The following is a 25,658-nucleotide window of genomic DNA, read 5'->3' as shown; positions in this document are numbered from 1 at the left end:
GATGTGGATTAGGAAGCTACTATGGAACAATAGGTGGTCCAGTGCCATTCTTCAGTGCAGAATTAAGGCCCAGGGACAAATATGAGCCACCAGGAAAGAATTTATACACAAACCCAGGAAAAAAAGGAACAGGATATGGGTAAGATATTTTCAATACTTTGTCTCATTTGTTTTGAATTGTACAAAATAAAATAAAATTTAAATTTCTGAACTCTGAAGTCACCTTTCTTTCTTCCTTAGCTATGCAAATGTTACCATAGGCAAACAACTTCCACACTCCTCTGATTTGTATGATGCATCAAAGCTAAATTTTAAGGTAAAATAATCTATTTTGAATTGTTCAAGCTTTCTTTTATTTGGTTGATCTTGTGACCTAATTATGTTTTGTCTTATTCTCTTTTTGTTAATACTTTTTTTTTTTTTTTGTGCTGGGGATCAAACCCAGGGTCCTAGGCATACAGTGCAAGAGTGCTGCCACTGAGCCACATTCTCCTTTGTTTCCAGCCCTGTTCTCCTTTGTTTTGAAATTAGATAGTTTTAATTTATTTATAAGCTAGGCAATAACTTATTCTCTTAATATTGATCAATACCACATTGACTTGTGACTCCAGACAACTTTAATTAGTTTTCAGGCACATTTTTCTTTATCCTGGTATTTAGTAAATCATCTAAGTCAGTTATACATTTAAAAATTAAGAATAAAATTTACAGACTCTTTACTGTCTTTCTCAGATTCAGCTTTCTGCTAGATCTGGGCTTTTCTGTTAATGGGCTTTTAACATATGAAAAATTTTGATATTTGAAGGGCTCTTCTCTTTCTCAATTAAAATAATTTCTTTTTTTGCTGGCTTTTCAATTTTATAGGTGAGAAACATGGAGAGTAAATAAACTAATTTAAACTGCAAAGATGAAAAAAAGCAATGTGGTATAATACATGTCACTTTTCCATTTGCAGTCAGTAAGTGTTTATATTTCAAGTTGAGCCCTCATGAGACAAGAAACAAACAAAAAGAAGAGAAAAATTAAAATACCTTTTAGTTCTAGCTTACTAATGTTTCTTCTTCAAATGTATAAGAATAAACCTGTCATGAACAAAAGACGACAGTGCCAAGCTAAGGCAGAATGGCTGCATGTTGATTTTTGCTTAGCTTATGCTGATGAGTATATTTTAAGTGATAAAGTTTCCTCTACTGGCACTTAAAATGAATAATTTCTTACAAATCTTGTTTGTAAGAAATTGATTTTCTTAGTTAGCAGACATATGGAGAGATATTTATTGATCTAAGATTCTTCAAATCCAGAGACAATTGTTTGTAAAAATATATTTCACATATGAACTTTAATGTTTTTATTTAGGAAAAATTTGACTCTCAAGTTAAAATGGTTCAACCCAAAGCAACTCTTTTTCAATAGTGAAGCTGACCTATGCAAAATATTTCTCTTTTTCTCTAAAAAGCATATGGAATACTATTTTTACTTTAAGGAAATTTAAAAAGGCACTTTAGCCAGTTTGGGCCAATCATAAAAGAAATAAGTCCTTTCCTTCCTCTCCTTCAACCATTCAAAGTGGGCGAATGTTGCAGACTTTAAGAACCTCACTTGCTCCTACTGGAATAATTGCACATCAAGGGTAGCAAAGGGTGGCCCCAGAAGCTTGGATGCTCCAGCTGTACAGTGAAGGTAGCAGAGACAGGCAGAAGCTCACAGTAAATGCACACCAGAGGAGCCTAGGTGAAATGGTCTCATCTGATTTACTGCTTTTCAAAGAAAAGATAAAATAAGAGATGAACCTGAAATAGAGTTGAGAAAAAAACCTAGACTTTGTCACATTTACAGGAATCTTAAACTCTTTGTATCCCTATGCTAATACGTAGTTTTGATATGCATGGTAGATAGCGTCAGTATTCAGGAAGGAGAATATTTGTGTTGTTGACAAAGAACAAGAGAATTCTTTATGCTTCTGATACCTCAGATTTGCTAAATGCACTGGCCAGTTCTAACTAAGCCTTGCTGGTTCAGTCAGGTAAGCCCTCTGCTCTTCCTCTCTCTCACTGTCCATTAGCCCATTCAATCACATCTTCAGGGTGATAAGCATTGAAGTTAGCAAAATTGTTTGGGTCAGCCTCTTCATTGGCAGTAGTAGAAGTGAATAAATCATAAAACATATCAGACTCTCTTTCTTTGGGGCTATCACTGCCTGGAAAAGGCTGAAATGGATTATTTACTTTAAAGGTGTCAGAAGAATCCAGTTTGTTGATGAGTGTTTTCCCAGATGACGGTGGGCAAGGTCTTGGAGTTCTTTGGTGGCAGGGCTGGGATACAACTTTGTTCTTGACCAGTGTTTCCTGAAACATTTTTTTTTGGAGTGGCCACACTGTTGACAGAGCTCAACATAGCTAAACTAAAGCATCTCCGTTGTTGAACTTTGACAATGTGGCAAAGTCTGCAAATTTACCTCCAAATGATTCATTTCCAAAAACAAGCAAAAGGGTCATTTGTGCTTCAGTGATTCCATCAATGCATTATTGCTATTTCTGGGTGCACCAAAACTGTCAGTATCTGAAGTGGCAAAAGGGTCAGTAGAAGATTGTTTGAAAAAAACAGTCAGATGCAAAGGATCTGAACTTTTGAAAGGATCATCTCCAAATGGGTCAGTTTTCCCAAAAGGATCATGGAAAGGTTTACTGCCAACAAAAGGGTCAGACTGGAAAAAAATCCAAGTTTGTATTTGCAACTGAATCAGTGAACTTGATTTTTCATTAAATGGATTTTCCTCTTTTGCATGTCTGGCATTGTCAACTTCAGGACAAACTTTCATTAACAGCTGCGGTCACCACTTCATGTTTGTCAGTCTCCTCTGAAGGTGGTTATGTCAGGACTACTTCCTACTTGAGACTCCTGGTATATGGGCTCACACTGTTGGTTGCTCTGGCCTTCAGCAGGTTCATTAAGGTTGACTGCTTTGCTGCTGCTGGTGCTGAAGCTGCAGTAATCTGTAGAGCTATTTACAAGAACACGGTGTGAGCTGTTGCATCAATTTGATTGATTACTATGGTTTCCAGGTATTTCATTTCATCAGTGTTTTGCACTGAACTGATTTCCTGTTGACTCTTGCAGGTGCTGCTGAAGAGATTCCAGCTGAGCCTTTCCTGCTCCACACTCTCCAAGCCTTGTTGTAGGTGTCTCAGCTCTTTTCTAACTTTGACCAGTTCTTCCTCATAAGTAGAGATCTGTGATTCTTGACCAGTGATTTCAGTTTTCAAAGATGAGATCAAGCGGGCCTCTTCAGTGCATTTCTGTCTGACTTCTTTGAGTTGCTCCTCTGGTTAGGCTCTATGCTCATCCAGTTCCTCGAGAAGTTCCTGTATTTGCTGCTTCTAGGTCTGTAGGTTTTGCAGATTAACATTCTCCCTTTGAGCTTCATCTTGAAGACCCTGAGCCTCAGTTGTCCTCTTTTTAATAGTATCTTCTTTCTCCTAAGGCCCTGTTCTAATAATTGTTTTCCTCTGCAGGCCAACTATTTCATTATAAAGGGTATCTAGCTCCTTAAGAAGCAGAGAAATCTACAACAGGACTTGATCCTATGATGTTCTTTTGCAAAGCTGTCCTGGCTGATAGTAGAATCACCTCAATAAGCATGTAAATAGGATCACCTTTTTATTGGCTTTTGATTAGATGAAAAGCCAAAGCAAAATGATCCTTTGAAAGCTTGCCTCAGTCCTTTGTGTCATCAAATGCCCAAATATAGGCTAGTAAGGTAGAAAGTAAACCTGTTTTTAGGAAGATTTCATGGACCTCCAATCCAGACAAAATTCATCCGTATCTTTATCTGTTTTCAGGAAGATTTCATCAATCTAGCACTCTCTTCTGGGTATACAACCCAAATTTTTCTTTTAGAAATCGGCACTAAAGCTGGAGGCAAAGACATTAGCACAGGGTTTTTCCCACTACACAATATACCAAAAAAAAAAAAAAAAAAAATGTCAACTACAGACTCATCTCTGTCAAGCATTCCATCATGGTCACTATCACTCTCAAACTCTTCCAAAGATTTCCACAGGTCCCTTAAAGTTGAACAACATTCGTTTCACTTGATCACAGGCAAAAATCTATTCACTGGGTTTAAACTATCAAAGATTATATCATATGGCCTTACCTTCGGATTGTATAGCCCATAGGAGTTCAGCTGCAGAAGTTCCACTGGTTAGCAAAGGACTATTGGTATCATGAAATCTTAGTGGAGGAGCAACCAAGTTCAATCTATTCAGCGAAACTACCAGTTCACTCTAGGCACGTACTGCGACATGCAAAGCAATAAAATATTCTTGTTTAGGATGCCTTTGTTATCTGTGTCAGTTAAATCCAAAATCTTTCCAAGTATGAAGTCTGCAAATACTGATGCTTTTAGGAAAGCAGCGGCATCTGAAGCCAACACCCTTCCAGTGTTGCCTTATCAACCTGTCGGTGCATGTGCTAAATTCTTGAATTCCTACTTGATAACTGCATCAGGGAGAGCTGGACTGGCGCAGCCATGGAGTCTCCATCATGCCCAGGAGGGGAAGGAAGGATGGGTGGACGGGAGTTTGGGGTGGGAGGAGCTCGTTGATTCTCTTTATATCAGAATTATGCTTATAAACTGCGATAATTTTGCTTTTTTGATGTTAGATTTCCACATCTTGCTGTAGATCCTCTTAACTTTTTTCAAGATTTGGAATATTTTACCTCTTGCTATAGTTTGCCATACCTGTCTATGTCTAACGGTGAGACTTCTGTCTATCTTAGACTGATCCCCTATGTTCTTGTTTTGTGGTAGTGGGGATTAAACTCGTGACCTCACGCTTGCCAGGCTCAGTCCCTCTGTGTTGTATATTGTGAAAACTTGCAAACTAAGCCTCAGCCATATTGCCAGTGTATGTTAATATCCTGTGCTTAAGAAAATTATAATTATTTAGGGCTGTTCAAAGAGCCTTTATGGTGTGGACAGAATGGAGAAGTGGTGGGGTAATGGGAAAGGAGTGTGTAGAGAATGAATCTATACCTATGGGGGACAGAACGAGATGAAAACTGTGCCTTTTATTAAGTGGCAGAAGTAAAAACTAAAATGTACTGACATTTACCTCTTCTGTTCACTTTGGACACATTAGACTTAAGATGAAACATTATTTATATGAGGAAATATTTACAGGTGAATAAAATAAAGGAACTCAATTTTTATTATTTCAGATTAATAAATAGGTACATTTTAGATATACATACTGATCATATGACCAGTATCATAGGGAATGTGTACATGATATATCTTGATTCTTCTTTCCCTATTTCCCTCCACTCTTTTCAAACCCTTCTTCCTCACCTTATTTACAAAAGCTTTGTTGCCATTTTTCATTTTATTCTCCTTTTTTTCTTTTCCCTTCCTTTCCCTCTCCCACTTCTCTAGTTTACTTGCACATTTGAACATTTTCTTCCTGTTTCACAATATCTGTTACACATTTTAGTCCTTATTTACCCTTTCAGTTTCTAACATCAGAGAAACAGAGTGCAATATTTAAACTATGTCTGATTTACTTCACTTAAGAGTATGATCTCAAGTCACACCCATTACCTAGAAATGTCTCAAGCTAATCTTTATAGCAGAGTAGTAATCCATTGTAGGGAAAAGCCACTTTTTCATTCATTGGTTGATGAATATTTAGGCTCTTTCCGAGATGTACCGATTACAAATTGTGCTCCTATAAGCATAGGCATGCATATATTGCTATGTTTTCCTGAAAGAAAAGCATCATACTTTTCTTTCAGGAAGGTATCAAGAAGGAGAAGAGCTTGTTTGAATGCAACCTCTAGTCCTAGATTTTTGAGGAATCTCCACACTGATTTCTACAGTGGTTGCACCAGTCTACACTCCCACTAACAGTGGAGAAAGGTTCCTTTTTCTTCACACCCTCACCAGTATTTGATATTGATTTATTTTTTGATGATTACCATTCTTTCTGAGGTGAGCTGGAATCTCAGCGTTATTGCAGTTTGTATCTCTGACCACTGATATTGAACATTTTTTCATATATTGCTGTTTGTGCTTCATTTGAGAAATGTATATTCAAGATGCTCATTTTTGAACTGGGTCTTTAAAATTGGGGGTATGATTTTTTTTTTTTTTTAGTTTGTGGTAGATGACTTTTATTAGATTGAGATAAAGACATTGTATTCCAGTTTTCTGAAGGTTGTTTTTTATATGAATGGGTGTTGGATTTTGTCAAATACTTTTTCAATATCTATTGAGATGATCATACAATTTTTGTCCTTGGTTCTGTTAATATGGTGTATTACATTTGTTGATTTTTGTATGTTGATGCATCCCTGCATCTCTGTAATGAATTTCACTTGGTCATGGTATATAACCTTCTTTATGATTTGTTGTATTGTGTTTCACAGTATCTTACTGAGGATTTTCACATCTATGTTCATTAAGGATATTGGCTTGTAGTTTTTTTTTTTTTTTTTTGGTTGGATCTTTCTCTCATTTTGGTATCAAGGTTAATGCTTGTTTCCAGGAATGAGTTTGGGGGTGTTGCTTCTCTTTTAATTTCATTGAATACTTTAAGGATAGTGGCATTAGATCTTCTCTAAATTCCTTGTAAATCTCAGCAATGAATCTGTCAGGCCCTGAGCTTTCCTTTGTTGATAGTTTTTTAAATTATGTTTTCAGTTTCATTGACTGATACCGGGTTGTTTAGAATTTTTATATCTTCTTAATTTAGGTTTGGTAATACATATGTATCTGGAAACCTGTCTATTTCTTCTGTGTTTTCCCTTCTTATTAGAGCACAGTTTCTCAAAGTAGGTATTGATGATCTTCAGGATCCATTGTTATTTTACCCTTTTCAGTCCTAATTGCATGAATTTGAGTCTGTCCTTGTCCCCTTTTTTTGATAAAGTTGGCTAAAGGCTTGTCTGTTTAATTTGATCTTTCAAAAAACAAACTCTTTGATTCATTGATGTTTTTTATATTGCTAGTTTCCACTGCATTAATTTCGCTCTTTATAATTTCCTCCCTCATGAGCTTTGAGTTTAACTTATTCTTCTTGTTATAGAAGCTCGATGTTTAATATTATGTTATTTATTTGAGCTCACTCTTTTTCTGATGTGGGAATTCACTTTTATAAATTTCCCTCATAGGACAGCTTTCATTGTGCTCTGTAAGTTCTAGTGTGTTGTACTGGCATTATTGTTTAATTGTAGAAAATGTCTTCTTTGTTTGTGATCCATTGGTTGTTCAGGAGAGTGTGTTAGTTTTTATATGTTTATGCAATTTTTGTGGTTTCTTTTGCCATTGATTTCCAATTTAATTGCACTATGATCTGATAATATGCATGGGATAATTTCAGTTCCTTTGCATTTATGTAAGCATATTCTATGAGCTAGTATATGGTCTGTTTTGGAGAGTATCCTGTGTGCATCTGAGAAGAATGTATATTCTGTTGTTGTGGGGAAGAATGCCTATAGATATCACTAAATCCTTTTTTTTCCCGAGGTTTCATTCAACTCTTTTTTGTTAAGTCAATGTATTTGTTACAGTGGAGTATTGAGATCCCACATTATAATTGTATTAGTACTTATTTGATTTTTTTCCATGTCCATTAATATTTGTTTTATATGCTGGGTACATTGGTGTTTGTTACATATTTACTTATGACTATTATCTTTTCCTCATGGAGTGTTCTCTTAGCAAATAGGTAGTCTCTTCTGATCAGTCTTGGCTTGGAACCCACTTTGTTTGCAAATTAGAGTTAGCTATGTCTGCTTTTGCTGTGTTCGTGTCTCATGGAGTATTGTTTTTCCTTCTTCAACTTTCAGTATATGAATTTCTTTTTGAATTAAATGTGTTTCTTGTATGCAGAGTATTGTTGAATCTGTGTCTTTTCTTTTCTTTTTTGTCTTTTTGAGACAGGATCTGGCTACACAGTCAGGCTGGCCTTGGGCTCACTGTAGCTCAGGCTGGTCTCGAACTTACAACGATCTGCCTGCCTCAGCCTCCCAAGTGCTGGAATTACAGGAGTGCGCCACCATGCCCAGCTTGGGTCTGTTTCTTAATTCATTCTGCCAGTCTGTTTCTTTTGACTGGTGAATTGAGACCATTTACATTTAGGGTTATAACTCATATATATTGACTTATCTGTGTCATATTATTTTCCTGTTGTTGATTCCCTTCCTTCCCCCTCTGTTAATTGCTTTCCTTGAATAGTAGATTCATTCTATTGATTCATGGAATTGCTGTCTTCATTGTCTTTTTATAAAATGTCTTTGAGAACTTTTTGTATTGGTGGTTTGGTGGTCATGGATTTCTTCAGTTGTTATCATGGAAATACCTTATTTCTCCTTCAATTTTGAAAGATAACTTTTCAGGGCACATTAATCTGAGTTGGAGATTGTTTTCTTTTAGGACTTGAAATACTTCATTCCAGCTTTTCCTTGATTTAAGTGTTTGGCCTAAGATGTCTACTATGATTCTGATGGACTTCCCTATAATTGTTTCTTTTCTCTAACAGCTTTTAATATTCTGTTAGTGTGTTGAATTTCTGAAATTTTGACTATGCTTTGGTGTAGTTTTTTTTTTTTTTTTGATGATGGCTCATTGGAGTTCTATATGCCTTACTTACCTACATGTTGAATTCTTTTTTCATATTCAAGAAGTTTTCTGGCACTACTTCTGTGAACAGGTTTTTTTATTTCCTTTATGCTATCTTCTGAGTTTTTTATTGATTCCTAAAAATCTTATGTTCTTTTTCTTTGCATAACCTAGTATCTGTCGGATTGATTTTTCATGATCCCTTCTATTTTTTTTTTTTGTTTTGTATTTTTACCGGTATCAGAGATCGAACTCATGACTGCCTGCTTGCAAGGCAGGCGCTTATGCCACTGAGCTAAATCCCCAGCCCCCGATCCCTTCTATTTTTAAGAAGTCTTTCATTTGGTGATCTCTAATGCAAACCTGTCTTCTAGCTTTGATATTCTATCTTCATATTGATTCTACTGTATATACTTTCAATAGAAGTTTTAATCTCCTGGATATATGTTTGAATCTATTTCATAGAACCTGCTTTTTCCTGTGTTGAGCATTCATTGTTTCCATCACCTTCCTATGCTCCCTTATTTTTTAATGTGTATCTACTCTAGATTCACTAATTGTATCCTTCATTGTGGTCATTAGTTAGTTATCTGTGAAATTATTTGTGATTTTTTTTATAGAAACTTAGTCATCTGCTTTGTTATTTCTACTGCTATCATTTCAGGAAATTCAGGTGTGTGGCTTTTGGTTTCTTCTACTTCACTGACCCCCTGATTAGCCTTGTGTGAGCCTGATATCTGGGGCTTCATCTTGCTTCTGTGTCTTCTTATTTTCTATTTTTTAAATTCTGTTTTCTACTTTGATGCTCATAAATTGCTTATAGTAGGTAGCTTTGTTACTAATATCAAGATCTCCTGAGGAAATGAAGACCTTGCAGAGACATCTTCTAGGTGCATCTGGCTTTTAGGTTTTGAGTTTGTACCAAGATCCTGCCTCTTCAGTTTATTAGGAATGTGAATAAATTTGGCCTAATACCCAGTTCTTTGGTGCTGGAATATGGTATTGTTTGTGACCCCCAGACAATCTCAGTATTTGTAGATGGGGAAGAAGAACTGATCACAGCAGCCATGTCACTTTGGCTCAAGTACTGCAATCACTAATAACAATAACACCAAGAACAGCCTAGAAAATGATGTGGTAACTGTTAGTTTGCCACCTTATAACATGGATACAAGATTCATAGTTATATAGCAAAGTCTAAACCAAATCAGAAAATTATATACAGGAAATGGCTCCTCCATACAGCAATTTTAACCTCAGGGAAGAAAATTTAAAAGGTTTAACAGGGAAACATAGATAAATAATGGAAGAGAAAGAGATCAGGAGCCAGGTTGAAAGATAAAGATTAGGCCAGACTTTGGGAAACTTGTAAAGAAGACAGGATGAAAAGAAAAGCAAAAGCAAAAGCAAGAACTAACTGTAATCAAAAACCAAACAAAAACAAAAACTAAAAACAATGTTGACATTGTGAAAAAACAATGAAAAAAAAAAAGAAAGGAAAATATTACCAAAAGTAAGGCAGAAAAAAAGAGATTTCTCTGCGATTTTGTGTGTGGTTATCTCCGGGGTCTGCAGTTTTGTGGCAGTGTCTAACTGCAGACACATCTCTGTTGACTCTGGTAGATGGAGGAGGCAAACAGAGCCCCAACCTGTCCTGGATGATCTGGGCAAGACTGCAGTACCATTAGGGCAGGGTGACAGCTCAGTGGCTTTCACTTCCACAGAAGTTCAGGCAGATCCTGCTTCTGACTGTGAGGTTGGGGCCTGAGCTGTTCAGCCTGCAGCATTCTGGTTGTGTCTTGCTGACCTGGCCTCTGCTCCCTGACCCTGGGATGTGTCCCACAGTTGTGCCTCAGCCAGTCAGTGGAGCCTTTGGGACGAAGCCAACGCAAGGCTGCTCTGAGTCCCGGGTTCAGCTGACCAAGCTCCCTCTCCAAGGGATGCTTGGACTGTAGTCACTCACTAGCCATTGTGGTTCACATAGTCCACTGCAAACAGGTGAGCCACTCTGTGGAGTCCTCTGGAGTGACCCGCCATGGAGGCCCTGGCATCACCTGCCTCCGCTGTGCCTTGTCTGTTGCACTACGAGCTGGGCGTTGGAGAGAGAGTGCAGTTTGCCACCTTTTCTTTTGTGTTGAGGTCTGTCTCTGTGGGCTGCCGCTCTCCTTTGAGATCCTTCCTGGATCATAGAGCTCCACCTTCCTCCTCCTTTTATTCTGTGAACTGTTATAGTCCAATGTGCGGATTCTGAATCACAGAGTCTGTCCTGCTGCTGCTTACTGCTCTGCTATCTTCCTGAAAGTCTCCCTGTTCACATTTTAAAAGTCTTTCCCCTTCCTCATCAGTTTGCTTTGGGTGGTTTCTCTTGCTTTATCTTCAAGTCACTAATCTATTCTTCTGTAATTACCAATAAATTGTTAATGCCATTGAATTCAATGTATTTTTAATCTCATACCTTGTGGTTTTTCTCCAGAAGATTGATTTGAATACTTCTTTTTTTTTTTTTTTTTTTTTCCCGTTTTTATCGGTAACAGGGGTCGAACTCACGACTGCCTGTTTGCAAGGCAGGCGCTTATGCTGCTGAGCTAAATCCCCAGCCCCTGATTTGAATACTTCTTACATATGTATCTTTCGTATTTCCACTTAATTTGAAGGAACATATGAAATTTATTTATAATTATTGTTTTAATGTTTTCTACCAATTGTTAACAGTGTTGGTTCATAATTGATTGTTTTTTCTTAATTGATTTTGAATAATTTTTCTTTTCAGTATGGGTCGTATTTTTCTACTTTGTATTTCTAGTAATTTTTGATTGAATCTTAATCACTGGGAACTATATGTTTTTGTATTCTCATAATATTTTTGGGCTTACTCTGTAATGTAGTTAAATTACTTAGCAGTTTAGTTTGTTATTTTTGGGTTGCTTTTAAGCTTTATCTAGTGGGACAACAGTGGTTGGGGTAGGGATAATTATTACCACCACAGAGGCCAGAACTTTGATGTTTTCTGTGCCACCACTCCATGGATTATGAAGTTTTGTAGCATGTTTAGTCAGAACCAGGGCTACCTCCTGATTTTTGTGAGAACCAGTTATTGTTACCTCTAATTCTTCTAAGTGGTTCTTTTTTTGGCTTTAAGCAATTTTCTCATGTTTGTGCTGATCAGTTCTCAATCAAATATTCTAAATGAGCTGGAGAAACAAATACAGTATTTTTTGGAATGTAATCACACTGTAGTAAAAAAGATGATCATCGAAGTATTGCCACATAACAACATGTATCAGAATCACTCAGGGTAACAACATGCAATCAAATCTCCAAGATTTCTCAAAGAAATAAAGAAATCTTTGAGAGAAGAGTTTGGTAACTTGTCATTTAGATTATTAAGGGATTCCTATGAAAGTTAAAATTTCAAAAACATTTCCCCATAGGCTACACAGAATACTCATATTGTTAGTACAATTTTGTGAAGTAGAAGAGGGGAGGGTAAGTTACCAAAAACTGGTGGAAGTTCTGCGGAATGGAGGAAGGAGGGGGCATAAGAGAAGAATGTAAAAGGAATAAAAAAATTCTGAAAGATCTGTGTCAGAATTCCTAATAGTATAAACTAGTCTTCTCTTAAGTAACTATTATAGATTTCATTTAAATATTTTTAGTTCACTGTGTTGAATGATGAATTATCAAAGTTTGTGTTAGCAAAATATGAAAAACAAATATTCACTTCATATTTGTATTTTTGAATCTGTATTTCACAATATGAGTTTTTGCTACTTTGTTATAAATGGCTAGCATTTTTATACTAGTATTTCCCATATTAATAATTATAATAATGATGAATACCATGAATATATAATAATGAATACCATGTAGCTAAAATATTATAAATATAGTATCATATAAAAAGTAGTCCTTATTGTTAGATGTAAAAACTGACACTTATTGAGGGCCTGCAATGTACCAGGTATTTTATGTAGAAAATGCCATTTAATCTTTACAAGACTCTCTGGGAAGAGGTAATATTCTCATTTACAATTGAAGAAGATATGACACTACAAGGACTAGTAACTCTCCAATTTTCCCAAGAAATGCTGAAAATCATGAAGAGGCTGGGATTTCAACTGAGATCAATCCTTTATTTTACTGCCAACATATTGCCTAGATAATTAATATTGATTTGGTCAGATGACAAATAGACTTCTATGTTTCTAATAAATTCATATCCAAAATGAAGAATTAGAGTTATGCCTGTTCATAAGTAGGTATATCTTTAATAAAAGCATTTTTAAAACCAATATATCCAACAGTATGAAAGTATATGTGCCTATGTGTCTTTATATATGTATGTACTATGTGTGTGCATTTGCATGTGTGTGTGTGCAGTGGTAGGACTAGAACCCAAGGCCTCACACTGGTAGGCAAATATTCTACCAGTGAGGTACGCCCTCAGCCCTGAATTTGCATGTTAAAACTGAACAGGAAATTTACTTTAAGTCATTTCCAATTTGTACAATTTTTGCTTTATAATTTCCAACACTTTAATTTACAGAAACAAAATGAAGAACACCATCGTTTACTGAAAGGGGGACCTTTCAAGTTAAATCTTTACCCAAAGGAATATTTTGACAGTAATCCTTATTTTTCTGATAAGTCTTTACCGCCAGTTAAAAGCGAAGCGAAGAAACAACCACTTCCTAAACCTTTTAAACCCTCTTCTCCTGGTAAAAAGGTAAGTTAAAAATTTCAGAATAAAAAAGTAAGCATTATAAAGAAATACAGCTTTTAAACGTTAAATTATTTTATTACCCATTTGAGTAATTAACTTTTCTTTGTGTGAATGCTAAGAATCATGAAACTGATTTTTTGAAGTTATATAAAGCCACAGAGTCTCACTAGTGTAATGCAGTAATTACAAATCACTTCAAATGTATTTGAGTTTACTTTTTTGAAATAACTTTTTGGTCTTAAGGCCTATTTTAAAAAAAAAAAAAAAAACATAAAAAAGCTAGCCATCTGTAATATTTGAAATGATGACTAAAACTTGCCCTGCCCCAGAAATTTACAACTAGTAAAAATAAAAATAGAAGTACTCTGCCAGTTTGGAAACTTTGGTGTATCCTTTTTCTTTTTTCTTTCTTTCTGTGAATTATCTATTTTCTCTGTGGATTTTCTCTTAGAATCTTTATGTTTTTGAAACTAACTTGTTTTTGAAACTAACTGTTCCTGTATTATGGATACTGTTTTTTTGTCAATTTTGTTAAAATTAATTTTTCTAACCTGTTGGATCTTTTGTTATTTCATTTTATGCTGTTCAGAAATTTAATAATTTGATATTATCAAATTTATCAATATGATAAATAAACTTTGTGGTAAAGTGCATGTCTTGAAAAATGGCTTTTTTAACCATCAATAACAGAATATGCACCTCTTTGATTTGTTATATTAGCCTTACCTTTTTTTCCTTTTAAATCTTTAAATGTGTTACACTTAAAGAGTGAGGTAAGTACTTAGTTTTCATGTTTTTCCTAATACAGTTTGGAAGCACGATGGCGCTCTGAGGAGGAGGGAAGTGCTCTGGGCTTCTGTTGTAGTGGCAGTTTTAAGGGTATGAATAGCCATCAGAACTCACAGAATCAGACACTTTAAGTAGTTGCAGTTTATTCTGTGTGAGACCGCAATAAAACTGATTAAAATTTTTTTCTAATCTCCCTGATAGAACAATTTTTAACACCTCTATTTTGAAATACCATATTTATGAAATCAAATTTCTTGTTCTTGAGTATATAGTTTTGAATTTTCATTGTGTTTGAGTGACTTGCTTATTTCTGCCAGATCACTGTTAATTACTATTAAATGTAATATTAGGTGGTCTAACCTTATTGCTCTTTGGAATAATTACGTTAGCTATTACCTCACTTTATTATCGAGAATTATTTTATAAAATTAAAAAAGAAAACCAAAAAAACTTCTTATGCTTGATTTTAATAGGGTTACTTCTGTTTATTTTTATAGATGCTAAATATAAGAATAATTGGTTTCATACTGTCTTGATACGTTTGATGCTATAGTATATGAAGTTACATTCAAATATTTCAAGGAAAAAGACACTATGGTAACTACTATTAAGTTGGGTTATTTGGTGGTGAAGCACTCGGTTGCTGAAATTGCCATGCTTTGACCTGTATTGTTATGGTGTTATGTATGTCCTCTTTTATCTCAGTCTCCCCCTTATTCATTAAAAAATGATTTTTTAAATTATCTTTTTAATTAAGGGGAAAAAACAAAAAAATTAGCAGGATATATTATAGTAACTTTTTGATTTCCTATTAACTTGATTTGAAGCCCTGTATCACTCCCACTATCTTGTTTTGACTGATTACACTCTGTTCCATTCTGTTTGATTGTATCAAGTTTGAAGGTACAGGCAACTACTTTGAAGGCAATAAGATTCACTATGATGCCCATTCTGGTTTGACTGTTATCTTCTTTTGAAGTCCTGTAATGTTAACAATGTTTAGATTTTATTGGTCTTGTTCTGTATTGTTTTGTTGAACTTTATTATATACCTAATGATATAGGCAATTCTTTTTAAGGGAGCAAGAGACAATGTTGATAACCATTGTTGATAACCTTGTACTCTGTTTTTACATCATGTGCTATGTCTATCCTTGGTTTTGACTGATAGCATTTTTTTGTCATATTTGGTTTTATTCTCTTCCAAAAAAAAAGTAATAAGAACTATGGGAGTAATAAACCCCAAAATGTGTAAATTTTGTTGTAAAAAAGAGAGGGAAAAAAAGTGCTCTAAAGGATACAACTGCAAGTGTGTTTAGGTGTGTTAGGATAGATGACCATATTACTAAGTTTTTGTTGGATCTTTGAACACAACTGTTTGCAGTCTCACTGTTTGAATGTCCACTTTGTATGCTTTGATCCTGTGACTTGAGCAACTATTTCTAAGATGACAATGTGTAATCTATTAACTGGTGATTTCTTACTGTTTTTTTTTTTTTTGTAGTTCTGTATTACTTGTATCCTTACACTGTTTTGTTTTTGTTTTTGTTTTCCTTTTAAATAAAATTTTAAAAGAAAGAATAATTGAGGAACATATGCTTTATTTCACTGAATTTTATCAGGTATATGTTGAATTTTATAAACTGATTGATATAGATTATCTTTTTTTCTTTGCTATAATGCAAATAATATGTTTCTTGGGATGAATCTTACTTGGTGTTGTTCTATTCAACTTTAATTCTGTGTTTTATCTGCTAATGTTTTACTGGGTAGTTTTGCACCTATAATTTTTGTTTTGGTGCTGAGGAGTGTGCGCAGGGTCTGTACACGTTAAGCAAGTGCTGTATGGCTAAGCTACACTAGCAGCCCTTGCTTTATAATATGAAATGTGACTGTACATTTTTAATGCCTTGACATTTTTGTATAAGTGGATGCTAGCATTTAAAAATTATTGGGGAAGTTTCCTTTCTCCGTTCTATAGCAGCTTAAATAGCATGAGAAATCTGGATTTATCCCCGTTACAGGTTAGCTCTTGGTTAACTTTCTTAGTTCTTGTATGATTCCTGTCTGTTTTCTCTAGTTTTTTTTTCTTTTAATTTCCTTTTGGTCAATTTTGAGCACTTATATTTTCTTAGAAAATCATTTCATTCAGTTTTCAAATTTATTAACACAGAAGCTTATAAAGATCTTGTATGTTTTGATATTCTATATAAATATGTCTCTACATACTCTTTTATCTTACTCTTTTTTTTTTTCTTCAGCACTTGGAAATAAAACCAAGACCTTTGCCCTGAGATGTATCTTGGGTTCTTTTTCATTTTCCATTTTGAGACAGGGTCTTGTTAATCACTAAGTTGCCCAGGCTAGGTTTGAACTCACAGTCTTCCTGACTCAGCCTTTCCAAGCTCTTGGATGACAGTGATATACTACCATGACTGACTTTTTTTCCCCCTTAATTCCTGTATTGCTTTGTCTACTTAATTTATTAGTTTTGGTGTATTACTTTTAGCTTATTAGTTTACCCAGGGCATTGCACATGGTAGCTAAGTGCTCCACTGAGTCGCTTCTCCAGCCTTTTTTATTTCTTGAGGCAGGACTCAGTAAGTTGTCCAGTCTAGCCTCAAACTTGCTGTCTTTCTATTTCAGCCTCCTTAGTAGTTGGGATTACAGGTGTGTGCATCACACGTGGCTTTCATTTATTCTTATGGCATCATTTGGCAGGTTTATTTCACCAAAAAATGTATAGGTCAGGAAAAGAAAACATAAGTATTTTAATACTAAATTTATTGAGACATCATGAGATTAATACAAGTTACCTTTGGCTTCTAAAATTATAAGAGGTGCTCATGGGTGGCCATTTGCTTCCAAATGAACTACTCAATTGTGTATATATTTTTTAGCAAATTCTATTTATTTATTTATTTTTTGTCTTTTTCGTGTTTTTCATTTTTATCGGTACCAGGAATCGAACTCACGACTGCCTGCTTGCAAGGCAGGCGCTTATGCCGCTGAGCTAAATCCCCAGCCCCTAGCAAATTCTATTTAATTTTCCTTTTCCATTTTTAAATTATCTTATTTTTCTTAAGTTTTCTTATTATTTTGCTCTTCAAATGCATGTGTTTTCTATTTGGAGAACTTGAGAAGTTATTATATCTTTCAAATGAATTAATTTGGAGTCACAGAGTTTTAGTTTAGACACTACAAGCAAAAGGATATCTAGTTAAACGGGGGCAGTTATAATTCTATAGTTTTTAAAATGACCATCATATAAAGGTAAATATTCTGACAAATCAATTTAAAAATCAAATGTTTGCCCTATATATAGGTAGAAGAAAATCCCTAACTAGATTAGCAAGTTATAAAGTAGGTCATATTTTCCCTATTTCCATGTGTTACTCTTACTTTTTTTGAAGGATTATATGTTATCATCATTGACAGGAATTTCATATACTCCTGCTAATGCCAAGCTCTGTTTCTTTTCCTATAAAAATAAGTACATTTCATTCCTTCGGTAACAGGTCCTCAGGTGATAGGCTGACTGGATGAACTTTCACCAAAATATTAAGGCTTGGCAACAGCTTGGACTATTACCTTACTACAAACATTTTCATTTTTATTGACTTAAGAGTTAATAGTGTTTTAGCCTTATAAAATCACTGGTAGGGAGACCCTTTGCTAGTATTTGAGTCAGACAGTGTAGATAAATTACTTTGAATATAAGACTAATCCATAAACTACAACAGTATGTATGAACTTGACAACCTAATTTTGTGAAGCAGTTTATAACGTCATAATAAATTCTCTTATTTTTACCTGTAGGCTGGTGGAATGAAGGCAGGAACCTTTGAACCTTACCCATTACATTCTGCTGACCCTTACACAGTCAAATTGGAAAGGGATATTTCTAGAAAAGAAGCTAAGGTTTTTCATCCGTCAGTGGGACCAAAAAGCAGACCAGTTGAAAGTATAATGGCTCTGAATGTCAGAAGGTAGGAATATCTTATGTTTGGTCCTCAAATCAAGAAAAAGTATTTTCAACTTTTAGACTTTGTTAGAAGAATCTTTTCCATATACATTTTTGAAAATGACAAATGATGTTGGCTATTTCTCAAAATGTCGCATCAATTGTGAAGAATCTAAATGATGCTTGAGAGTTTTATCCTTAACTCTGAAATAATGCTGTTGAGAGCAGAAACTATTCTGGCTAATAAAAAATGCAAATATTACATAATGCTTTGAGAAAAAGTATACTATTAAATGTTACATAGGTTCAGATGTTTGATATATAGAACTAAAGGCCCCTTGCGAAGTGGCTGTAACCCATTATCATGCTGTCCTCCCCTACGGAGATGGATTTTGTCCTTCAGCTAAATGAAATGCATACACCACTTTTCAGCTGCCCCGATGCACTACGGGTAAAGTTTGTTTCTTCTGATTTATGCCTTCTTTCTATAAAACTTGTACTAATATCTTTAGATGGAGTATATACTGAACTTCTTTATCTTTATAACCTGTGTCTTTTATGGTGCAATCACTTCTTACATTATAGTTATTTGATCTATGTAATTGTATTTGATTATTATATTCTTCAGAATAATATTTTCTGAATGGCAAGTGCTTAAAGTATGTGTTAAATGGGGTTATTGCTTATTTGTATATGTTGATAGCATTAACTACAGAATGTTGTATACATTCGTGTGGCCTTTAGTCCTTTGATTATCATGTATAAATTTGTACTACACCAGGGGTACACCTCATGAGGAATACTAACATTGATATCTTTCCCATGAATTTATTTTTTAAGACTGAGTCTCACTATGTAGCCCAGGCTGGCTTGAATTTGAGTTCCTCATGTCTCAGTCTCCCATAGAGCCGGGCTTTCAGGTGTGCACCACCACACCCAGCCTATCTCACGAATTCAATTTTGTTAAGGTAATAGCATGGGAACTATCTGAAAACACAGTGCATTAATATTTGATGTCAAATAAAATATTCCTCCAAACTCCAATACAAAATACTTTGACCATGCATCATCACCACATGATAAATAGAAGTTAAATTATATGGTATCATAAAGGAGGTAACTGTAGGCAAAGTAAACAATCTTCTTCAGATGCAATATTTAGCTAATCCAAGCTATTCAAGACTACCATGTGCTGTTGATTTCTTATGTGGGTTCAGTGAATAGGTTTTGGGAATATATTTTGAATGGTGGTAATATAGATGTTGTGGCAACTTATTCATTCATATTTTAAGTACTCTCCAAAGTACTTTGGTGAAAATTCTGTGAAGTACAAAAAACTGATCTAGCAAAATTCAAATTTTCTGAAAAAAATAAAACTAATCTGTTCCTCTGAGCTTCCCTTATATAGCCAAGTGATATATCTAAATACTGGGGGAATTTGTACAATTTAATGAAACTGTTGTCTCTAGGAATAAAATCCAGTCTTGGCTAATTAGTATTGACTTTGGAAACAGGAGATATGGAGGGTTTTTTTGGCTATGTCCTATGTCCAGCTATCATTATTCTGCATGACTTTATCTAATTGAACAGACAATAAAATTGAATTTACTTCATCACATCCACCTTAGCTAGATGGAATTTTATGTGGTTGTAGGGAGTGGTTCCAGGTATTCTGTGTTCCTTTCTATCCAGCTGGGGGAAAAAATTCCAAGAAAGTTCTGTGATATCTTAGTATATATGTTTAAAGCAGGGCAAAAGAGAAAAGTAATTGATTCTTTGGAAAAATCAATTTTTATCTTCTGTTTAGTAACTTTTTTATTGAAATCTCTTTTTAACTCAAGTATTAACTCTAAGTCAAAATTTAGCTTCATGGTACTAATTTTAAAACTAATAAACTTTGTACATAGTAGTTAACATTTACTCCATAATTGTTTTTCTTCTTAAAGTACATATCATAAAAATATCTGACTGTATTAAAGAGAAGTTTTTCAGTTGGTGAGAAAAAATCTTGTATCTAGATTGTTAATATGTTTTTAAAGCATATTAATTTAAAGTTTTTAATGCAAAAATGTTTATAAGAATGTTTTACCTGCACCTATAAAATTAAATGCACCTTCTTTTTTGGACTTTTAGGGCACTGAATGCGAAGAACTACAAGGCTACTTCAGTCCAATCGTATTAGCAACTGAAAAACAATGCCTTCCTGGACTCCAGTAACTCATTACCAAGGGATAAGTATATGAAAAAGATTTAAAAGTTTGTGGAACAGATAGCCCAAGCATTTAAAGGAAATGTAACACTGCAATTGTGACTTTTCTGGCTTTAGTACTGCTACTTAATATTGCTCGCTAATAATATGTATTTGCTGACTTACAGTTTTAGATCTGTTTCTAAGAACAATACAATGTTTTGAAATTTTATAAACTCTTAAAATGTGTCCTATCACTTTAAAACCTTTATTCCTAATGTTAAAACATTTCAGAGTTGGAGGCTAGAGGTAAAGTGTGTGGACTAGAACCAGGGTAGAAATTACACAGCAAATTCTGGTATATTCTTAGCAGTACATGTCTGAAAATTGTATTGATAGTTATCAGTTGTCATGGCCTATCAAAACACTCAACAGTAGAGATAAATATTAAATCCATGTATACTACATGATTCATGTATGTATATATCACTGTACTGAGATAAATGTTTAAATATACGTGGCATCATGCCTTCTATTTCTAACTAATGCAAAACATCAGATTCTTTACCCAGTGGTACCCGGAGACAAGTTGAGACTATAGGCTCAGGATCTTATGACTAGCAAAAAGGATGAGCTCTGGCTGTGTGGTCCTGTAAAGCTCTTCTCTGAATATCCAGACCACCTCTCTGGTGCATCTTACCTCAGTCCCAACCTTGAGTTCCCATATTCTCGCTTCTTCTTCACCCACTAGGACTCTTTTAAAAATATCTGTTCTTAAAATATGTTACTGTAATTCATAGTGTGGCCTATAAACACAGTCTTCATTCAATAGGGTCTGGAGCACATAGCATTTGTATTTAAAAAGAGAAATTTAAAATACCTACTACAATATATTGGGGAAGATATTTTCTATCAGTGGTGCTTGCTTAATGCTTATCCCTCTGCCAGGTTAAGCTTTCAGCTGGAAATCAGACTGCAGAGAGGCTATAAACCTCCTCTTCTTTTTTGGGGGGGGAGGGTCACTCTTATTCCAGTAGAGGTGAATGATATTAAGCCGGATTTTTCTTTTGAGACAGGCTCTTGCTACATAGCCCAGGCTGGCCTTGAACTCACTGTGATTTTCCTGCCTCAGCCTTTCGAGTGCTGGAATTACAAGCATGTCCCACTAGGCCCAGAAAGCCAGATATTTTTCTGACTTTTGAAAAGTGTCAAGATAGTACAGAGAATTTTTACTATTAGTAAATGTTTAATAAATTTTCATGTTTCATAATTAATCAGTGGTCAATGGACATCCTAAAAACACCATCACAAGTACAATGTGCTTCAAAGGTACCACTTGTGTTCAGAATAGGACTAATTACCAGGTGTACACAACTGATTCAAACTTAGTTTTCTATTATTAATATTACCCAATAAGCTTATAAATGTATGTATTCTTTTGAGATAATGGGTTTATAATTATAGACTGTATTAAAAACTCTGCAACTGCCTATTTTAACTTTCTTTTAGCTGCAGCTTTCCTAGTATGTCTTTTTAAGCAATACATGCTTTACACAATATTCATAGAAGGGAGCATCTTCTAATGCCCTACTGGACCTTATAAGTATGACAATTCACAGGTTTTATCTACAGGTTGCCTACTCATATCAATTTACAGAAAAAAAATAAGTGCAGACACTAGTTACAGCAATAGTGATGCAGATAAAGAAATGAAGATTTCTGAGTGTGGCACGGATCTGCTTTTGGCTCTTGTTGCTTTTGCTGTTTTTTGCTGCCATGAACTATTGCCCTCTGCCATGAGCCACCTGCCTTGGAGCCAAATGCATATGGACTGAAACTTCCACAAACCATGAGCTAAACAAATCTGTCCTCCTGGATCCTGGGAAGATGGCGGATTGATAGGTAGCAGGGTAGGGAGCCTCTTTGAGAAAAACAACAGAGATGCTAGAATTTAACACCATGGAGAAGACCAGATGAAAGGAGAGGGAGTCTCATGACTCAGGAGGAAACTGAGGAATAAGAAAAAGAAAGAAAGGAGGACAAATGTGGACAAAAGGCTGGAATCAGATACACTCTAACTGAAGCTGGTCCCGCGCTGTGCTGAGCATGCCGTGGAGTCAGATGACTCATGTTCATGCTGAAAATGGCGATTGGTGAGCCCAAGGCCCTTGGCAGGAAAATACGGTGCAACACAGAGAGGAACCAATGTGGAGAGCTGCACTAACCCGTGGTGAGTACTAGGAATTTGGTCCTGTGGAGGGGGTGACCAGCTGGAGGACATGTTGGAATTCGGCAGGACGGGCCTGAACCTGGAACTGCAGTGGCATCAGTCGGCTGCTCCTGGCCCAAGGAGGACTGGTGGAATCTGCTTGGGCTGGGTCACACCCCTGGTCAGGACCCAATAGCCAGGGACAAAACTGACCTGAACCTGTGACATCCGCTCAGCACAGACTAACATGCTGAAGGCACTTGCTGGTTGACTGGCTCAGAGGAGAGGGGCCAGCCCACATCGTCCCTGCATGCACCTCACAGATCAACAGTAAATTGGAAAGGGCAGCAATCCCTTAGCCAGCATGCTTCAGAAAAACCATAAGCAATACAGAAAGAGCCTGAGACCTCCACCATACAGCTGTCTGAAAGAAACCAGAAACATGACAAGAGACAGAAACAAGAAAAAGCCTCCAGCCACTGACCAGGGAAAATAAGTCCAGGAGAGGTAAATGCAAAAGAGATCAAGGGCAGCAAACATGCAGTATCAGACACAGCATCAGCGGACATAAAGAAATACCTTCGTGATCTCATAGACAACCTTAAAACTGAAATTCTAATTCAAGTGAAGCAAGATATAAAAAGATTAATAAAAGAAATGTTAAACACCTCTCAAGAAGACACAGATGGAAGAATGGAGGAACCCAGAAAAAGGAGAGAAATTTTTGATGAAGAATATAAACAAAATCTAGAATATATGAAACAGATCCAAAGAGATTACCAGGAAATTAAAAACTCTGTTGAAAGCTGACAAAATTCCTTGACAGAAACTAAAGTTAGACTTTCAAAATGAAGGTAGATTTGCAATGTGTGATCGTGAAAGATCTCTTAAAAATAACAAGGAACTAGGAAGTAACAATACAAAGGTGAGAAGACAACAAGAGGATGTATCACTTAAGAATAAAAAATGTGAGTGAAGAAGCAGGAGTAAACACAAATGAAATACAAAGGCTATTCACAGAAGTAATTAAGGAAAACTTCCCAAAAGTAAGAAAAGGAAATGATATTTAGATATATGAGGCATATAGAACTTCAGCCAGCCACAACCAAAGCAGATCTACACTCAGACATATAATAATCAAGATCCCAATTCATCACAAGAACAGAATATTAAAAGTCATCAGACAAAAGAAACACATCACCTTTAAAGGAAAACCCATCAAGATCATGACTTCTCGACATAAACTATCAAATCAAGAAGAGCTTGGAGCAAAGTATTCCAAGCCATAAAAGAAAATACTTATCAACCCAGATTGGTGAATCCTGCAAAACTATCTCTCAAAATTAATGGAAAAACAAGATGTTTCTATGACAAAGAGGAACTGTGGGAGTTCATGACCCCCAATCCAACCCTACAAAAAATACTGAAGGATATTCTAGAGAGAGAGAAAAAAAAATCACCAGGATTCTAGCAACAGTGACAGAGGGGCCTCAATGAACAGGGCAGACAGTGGAATGAAGGAGAAAAATAGACAACCAACAGCAGAAAAATAGCATAGCATAGATGAGGCAGAGAAGGTTGGCTATGATCTGTTAACACAGATGACCTTGATACACTAACAAAAAGAAACACAGGCAGAGTAGATCAGGAGATAGGGTCCATTGAGATTCTCTGAATAGGAAATATAGTCTACCTGAAACAGGGTTAATTAACCAAAAGTCAAAGATGAGAAAACAATGCTGTGTGTGACAGGGAACCAGAGAGAAATAGGAACAGCTCGTCCAGCAGCTGCAGATAGGTTGGAAAGACATGACACTTTTGTGCAGGGGAGAACTACTCAGCTAAAAGGAAGGAAAACCTTGAGGCTTTAGTAGGTAAAAGAATACAGTTCAAGATCAAGTTCAGGGGTAAGGGTTCAGAACCACTTAGGTAGATAATGTGTTGCCCACCCTGCCAATCTAAAAACTAAAGGAGTTAGACCCAAAATATATAAAGCACCCTGAGAAAGGGAAAGGGGAGGAATTCTCTAAAAAAGGAAGGCAGAGGACATTGTTAATAGTGTATCAGGATTTAAAACCCACATTACTCTTATCGCTCTGTTTTGTTTGATTTTATTCTTTTCCAGTCTGTCTACTCATACTAGATTTGAGGGCACAGACAGCTATCCCAAAAATAGCAGGATATACTATGGTAACTATCCTTAATTTCCTATTAACTTAACCTGAAGCCCTGTATTACTTACACGGTCTTACTATGACTGATCTTATTTGAATCTGGTTTGTTAGATTGCTGTTTCGTCGATTGATTTTATTCAAATTTGGTATGCATGGTATTATCAAGTCTAAGAGCAGAGGCAACTACTCTGAAAGCAAGATGCAATAGGATACACATTCCTGTTTGATTATTAACTGCCTTTGAAGTCCTATAATGTCTCCAATGTTTTGTTTTTATTAGTATTGCTATGTAGTGCTACGTTCAATTATATTATGCCTGATGATATAGACAATTCTATTGAAAATAACAAGGGACATCATGGTACTTACTGTAGATCACCTAATATTGTGGTTTTATGTCTTTTTCATTTCATATTTTTCTAGGAATTTGTTTTGTTGTCTTGTTTTGATTTGTTTTTCCCTCTACTACAGAAAGGATAGATATATATGTAAAATACATGTATGCGTAGAACTTCTAAACAGTTTACGAGAATAGATTATATAAAGCATGATGTAATGAACAGATACTCTGAAGAAGAAGAGACACTAAGATACCCAGTACTCATTCTGTAGCATCATGATATAAAATCTAGCAATACTATTATTCTCTGTCCAGAGTGATATTAGTCTGTTTTCTTTTGAAGCTATTTTGGACAGCTATTTTGAAAGGAATGAGAGATACTATAACAGCCAATATTGTTTTCCCTATTGTCTGGTCTCGAAGACCTAAAATGCCTTCATCATCCTGTTCTGATCAGTTTAGTACTGTTTTGTTCGGTATGAATTCACTGTGTGTGAAGATATGAACTATTTGGAAGAAAACAAGAGATGATAGACAGTGAAAATCTCTGGTGGTCTTGCTTTGAAATCTGTGTTTCTTAAATTGTTTTCTTATGATCTGTTTTGTTCTGTTTAATTTTATCCTCTTTAAAATAAAATTTTAAAAAATC

At 35.4% G+C, this 25,658-nt stretch overlaps 1 protein-coding gene and 1 pseudogene across 2 annotated transcripts in view; one reads left to right on the top strand and one right to left on the bottom strand.

Annotated features, from left to right (window-relative positions):
• Nucleotides 1-25,658, top strand: part of Cfap96 (cilia and flagella associated protein 96) — a 32,440-nt gene extending 6,782 nt beyond the window's left edge. For both annotated transcript variants that reach the window (XM_003469186.5, XM_023564822.2), the window contains exons 4-8: nt 2-139; nt 241-316; nt 13,170-13,349; nt 17,954-18,123; nt 20,232-25,658. In XM_003469186.5, the coding sequence (XP_003469234.1) occupies nt 2-139; nt 241-316; nt 13,170-13,349; nt 17,954-18,123; nt 20,232-20,280 (613 nt within the window). In that variant the 3' untranslated portion in view covers nt 20,281-25,658. The remainder of the gene's footprint in view (nt 1; nt 140-240; nt 317-13,169; nt 13,350-17,953; nt 18,124-20,231) is intronic.
• Nucleotides 2,049-4,533, bottom strand: LOC106027532 (epidermal growth factor receptor substrate 15-like; annotated as a pseudogene).

Source organism: Cavia porcellus, unplaced genomic scaffold (genome assembly GCF_034190915.1).
Source record: "Cavia porcellus strain 051 isolate PalLab524CR breed Dunkin Hartley unplaced genomic scaffold, mCavPor4.1 scaffold_24, whole genome shotgun sequence".
NCBI lineage: Eukaryota > Metazoa > Chordata > Mammalia > Rodentia > Caviidae > Cavia > Cavia porcellus.
The sequence above is the reverse complement of the archived record's forward strand: the minus strand, read 5'-3'. Positions and strand labels throughout refer to the sequence as shown.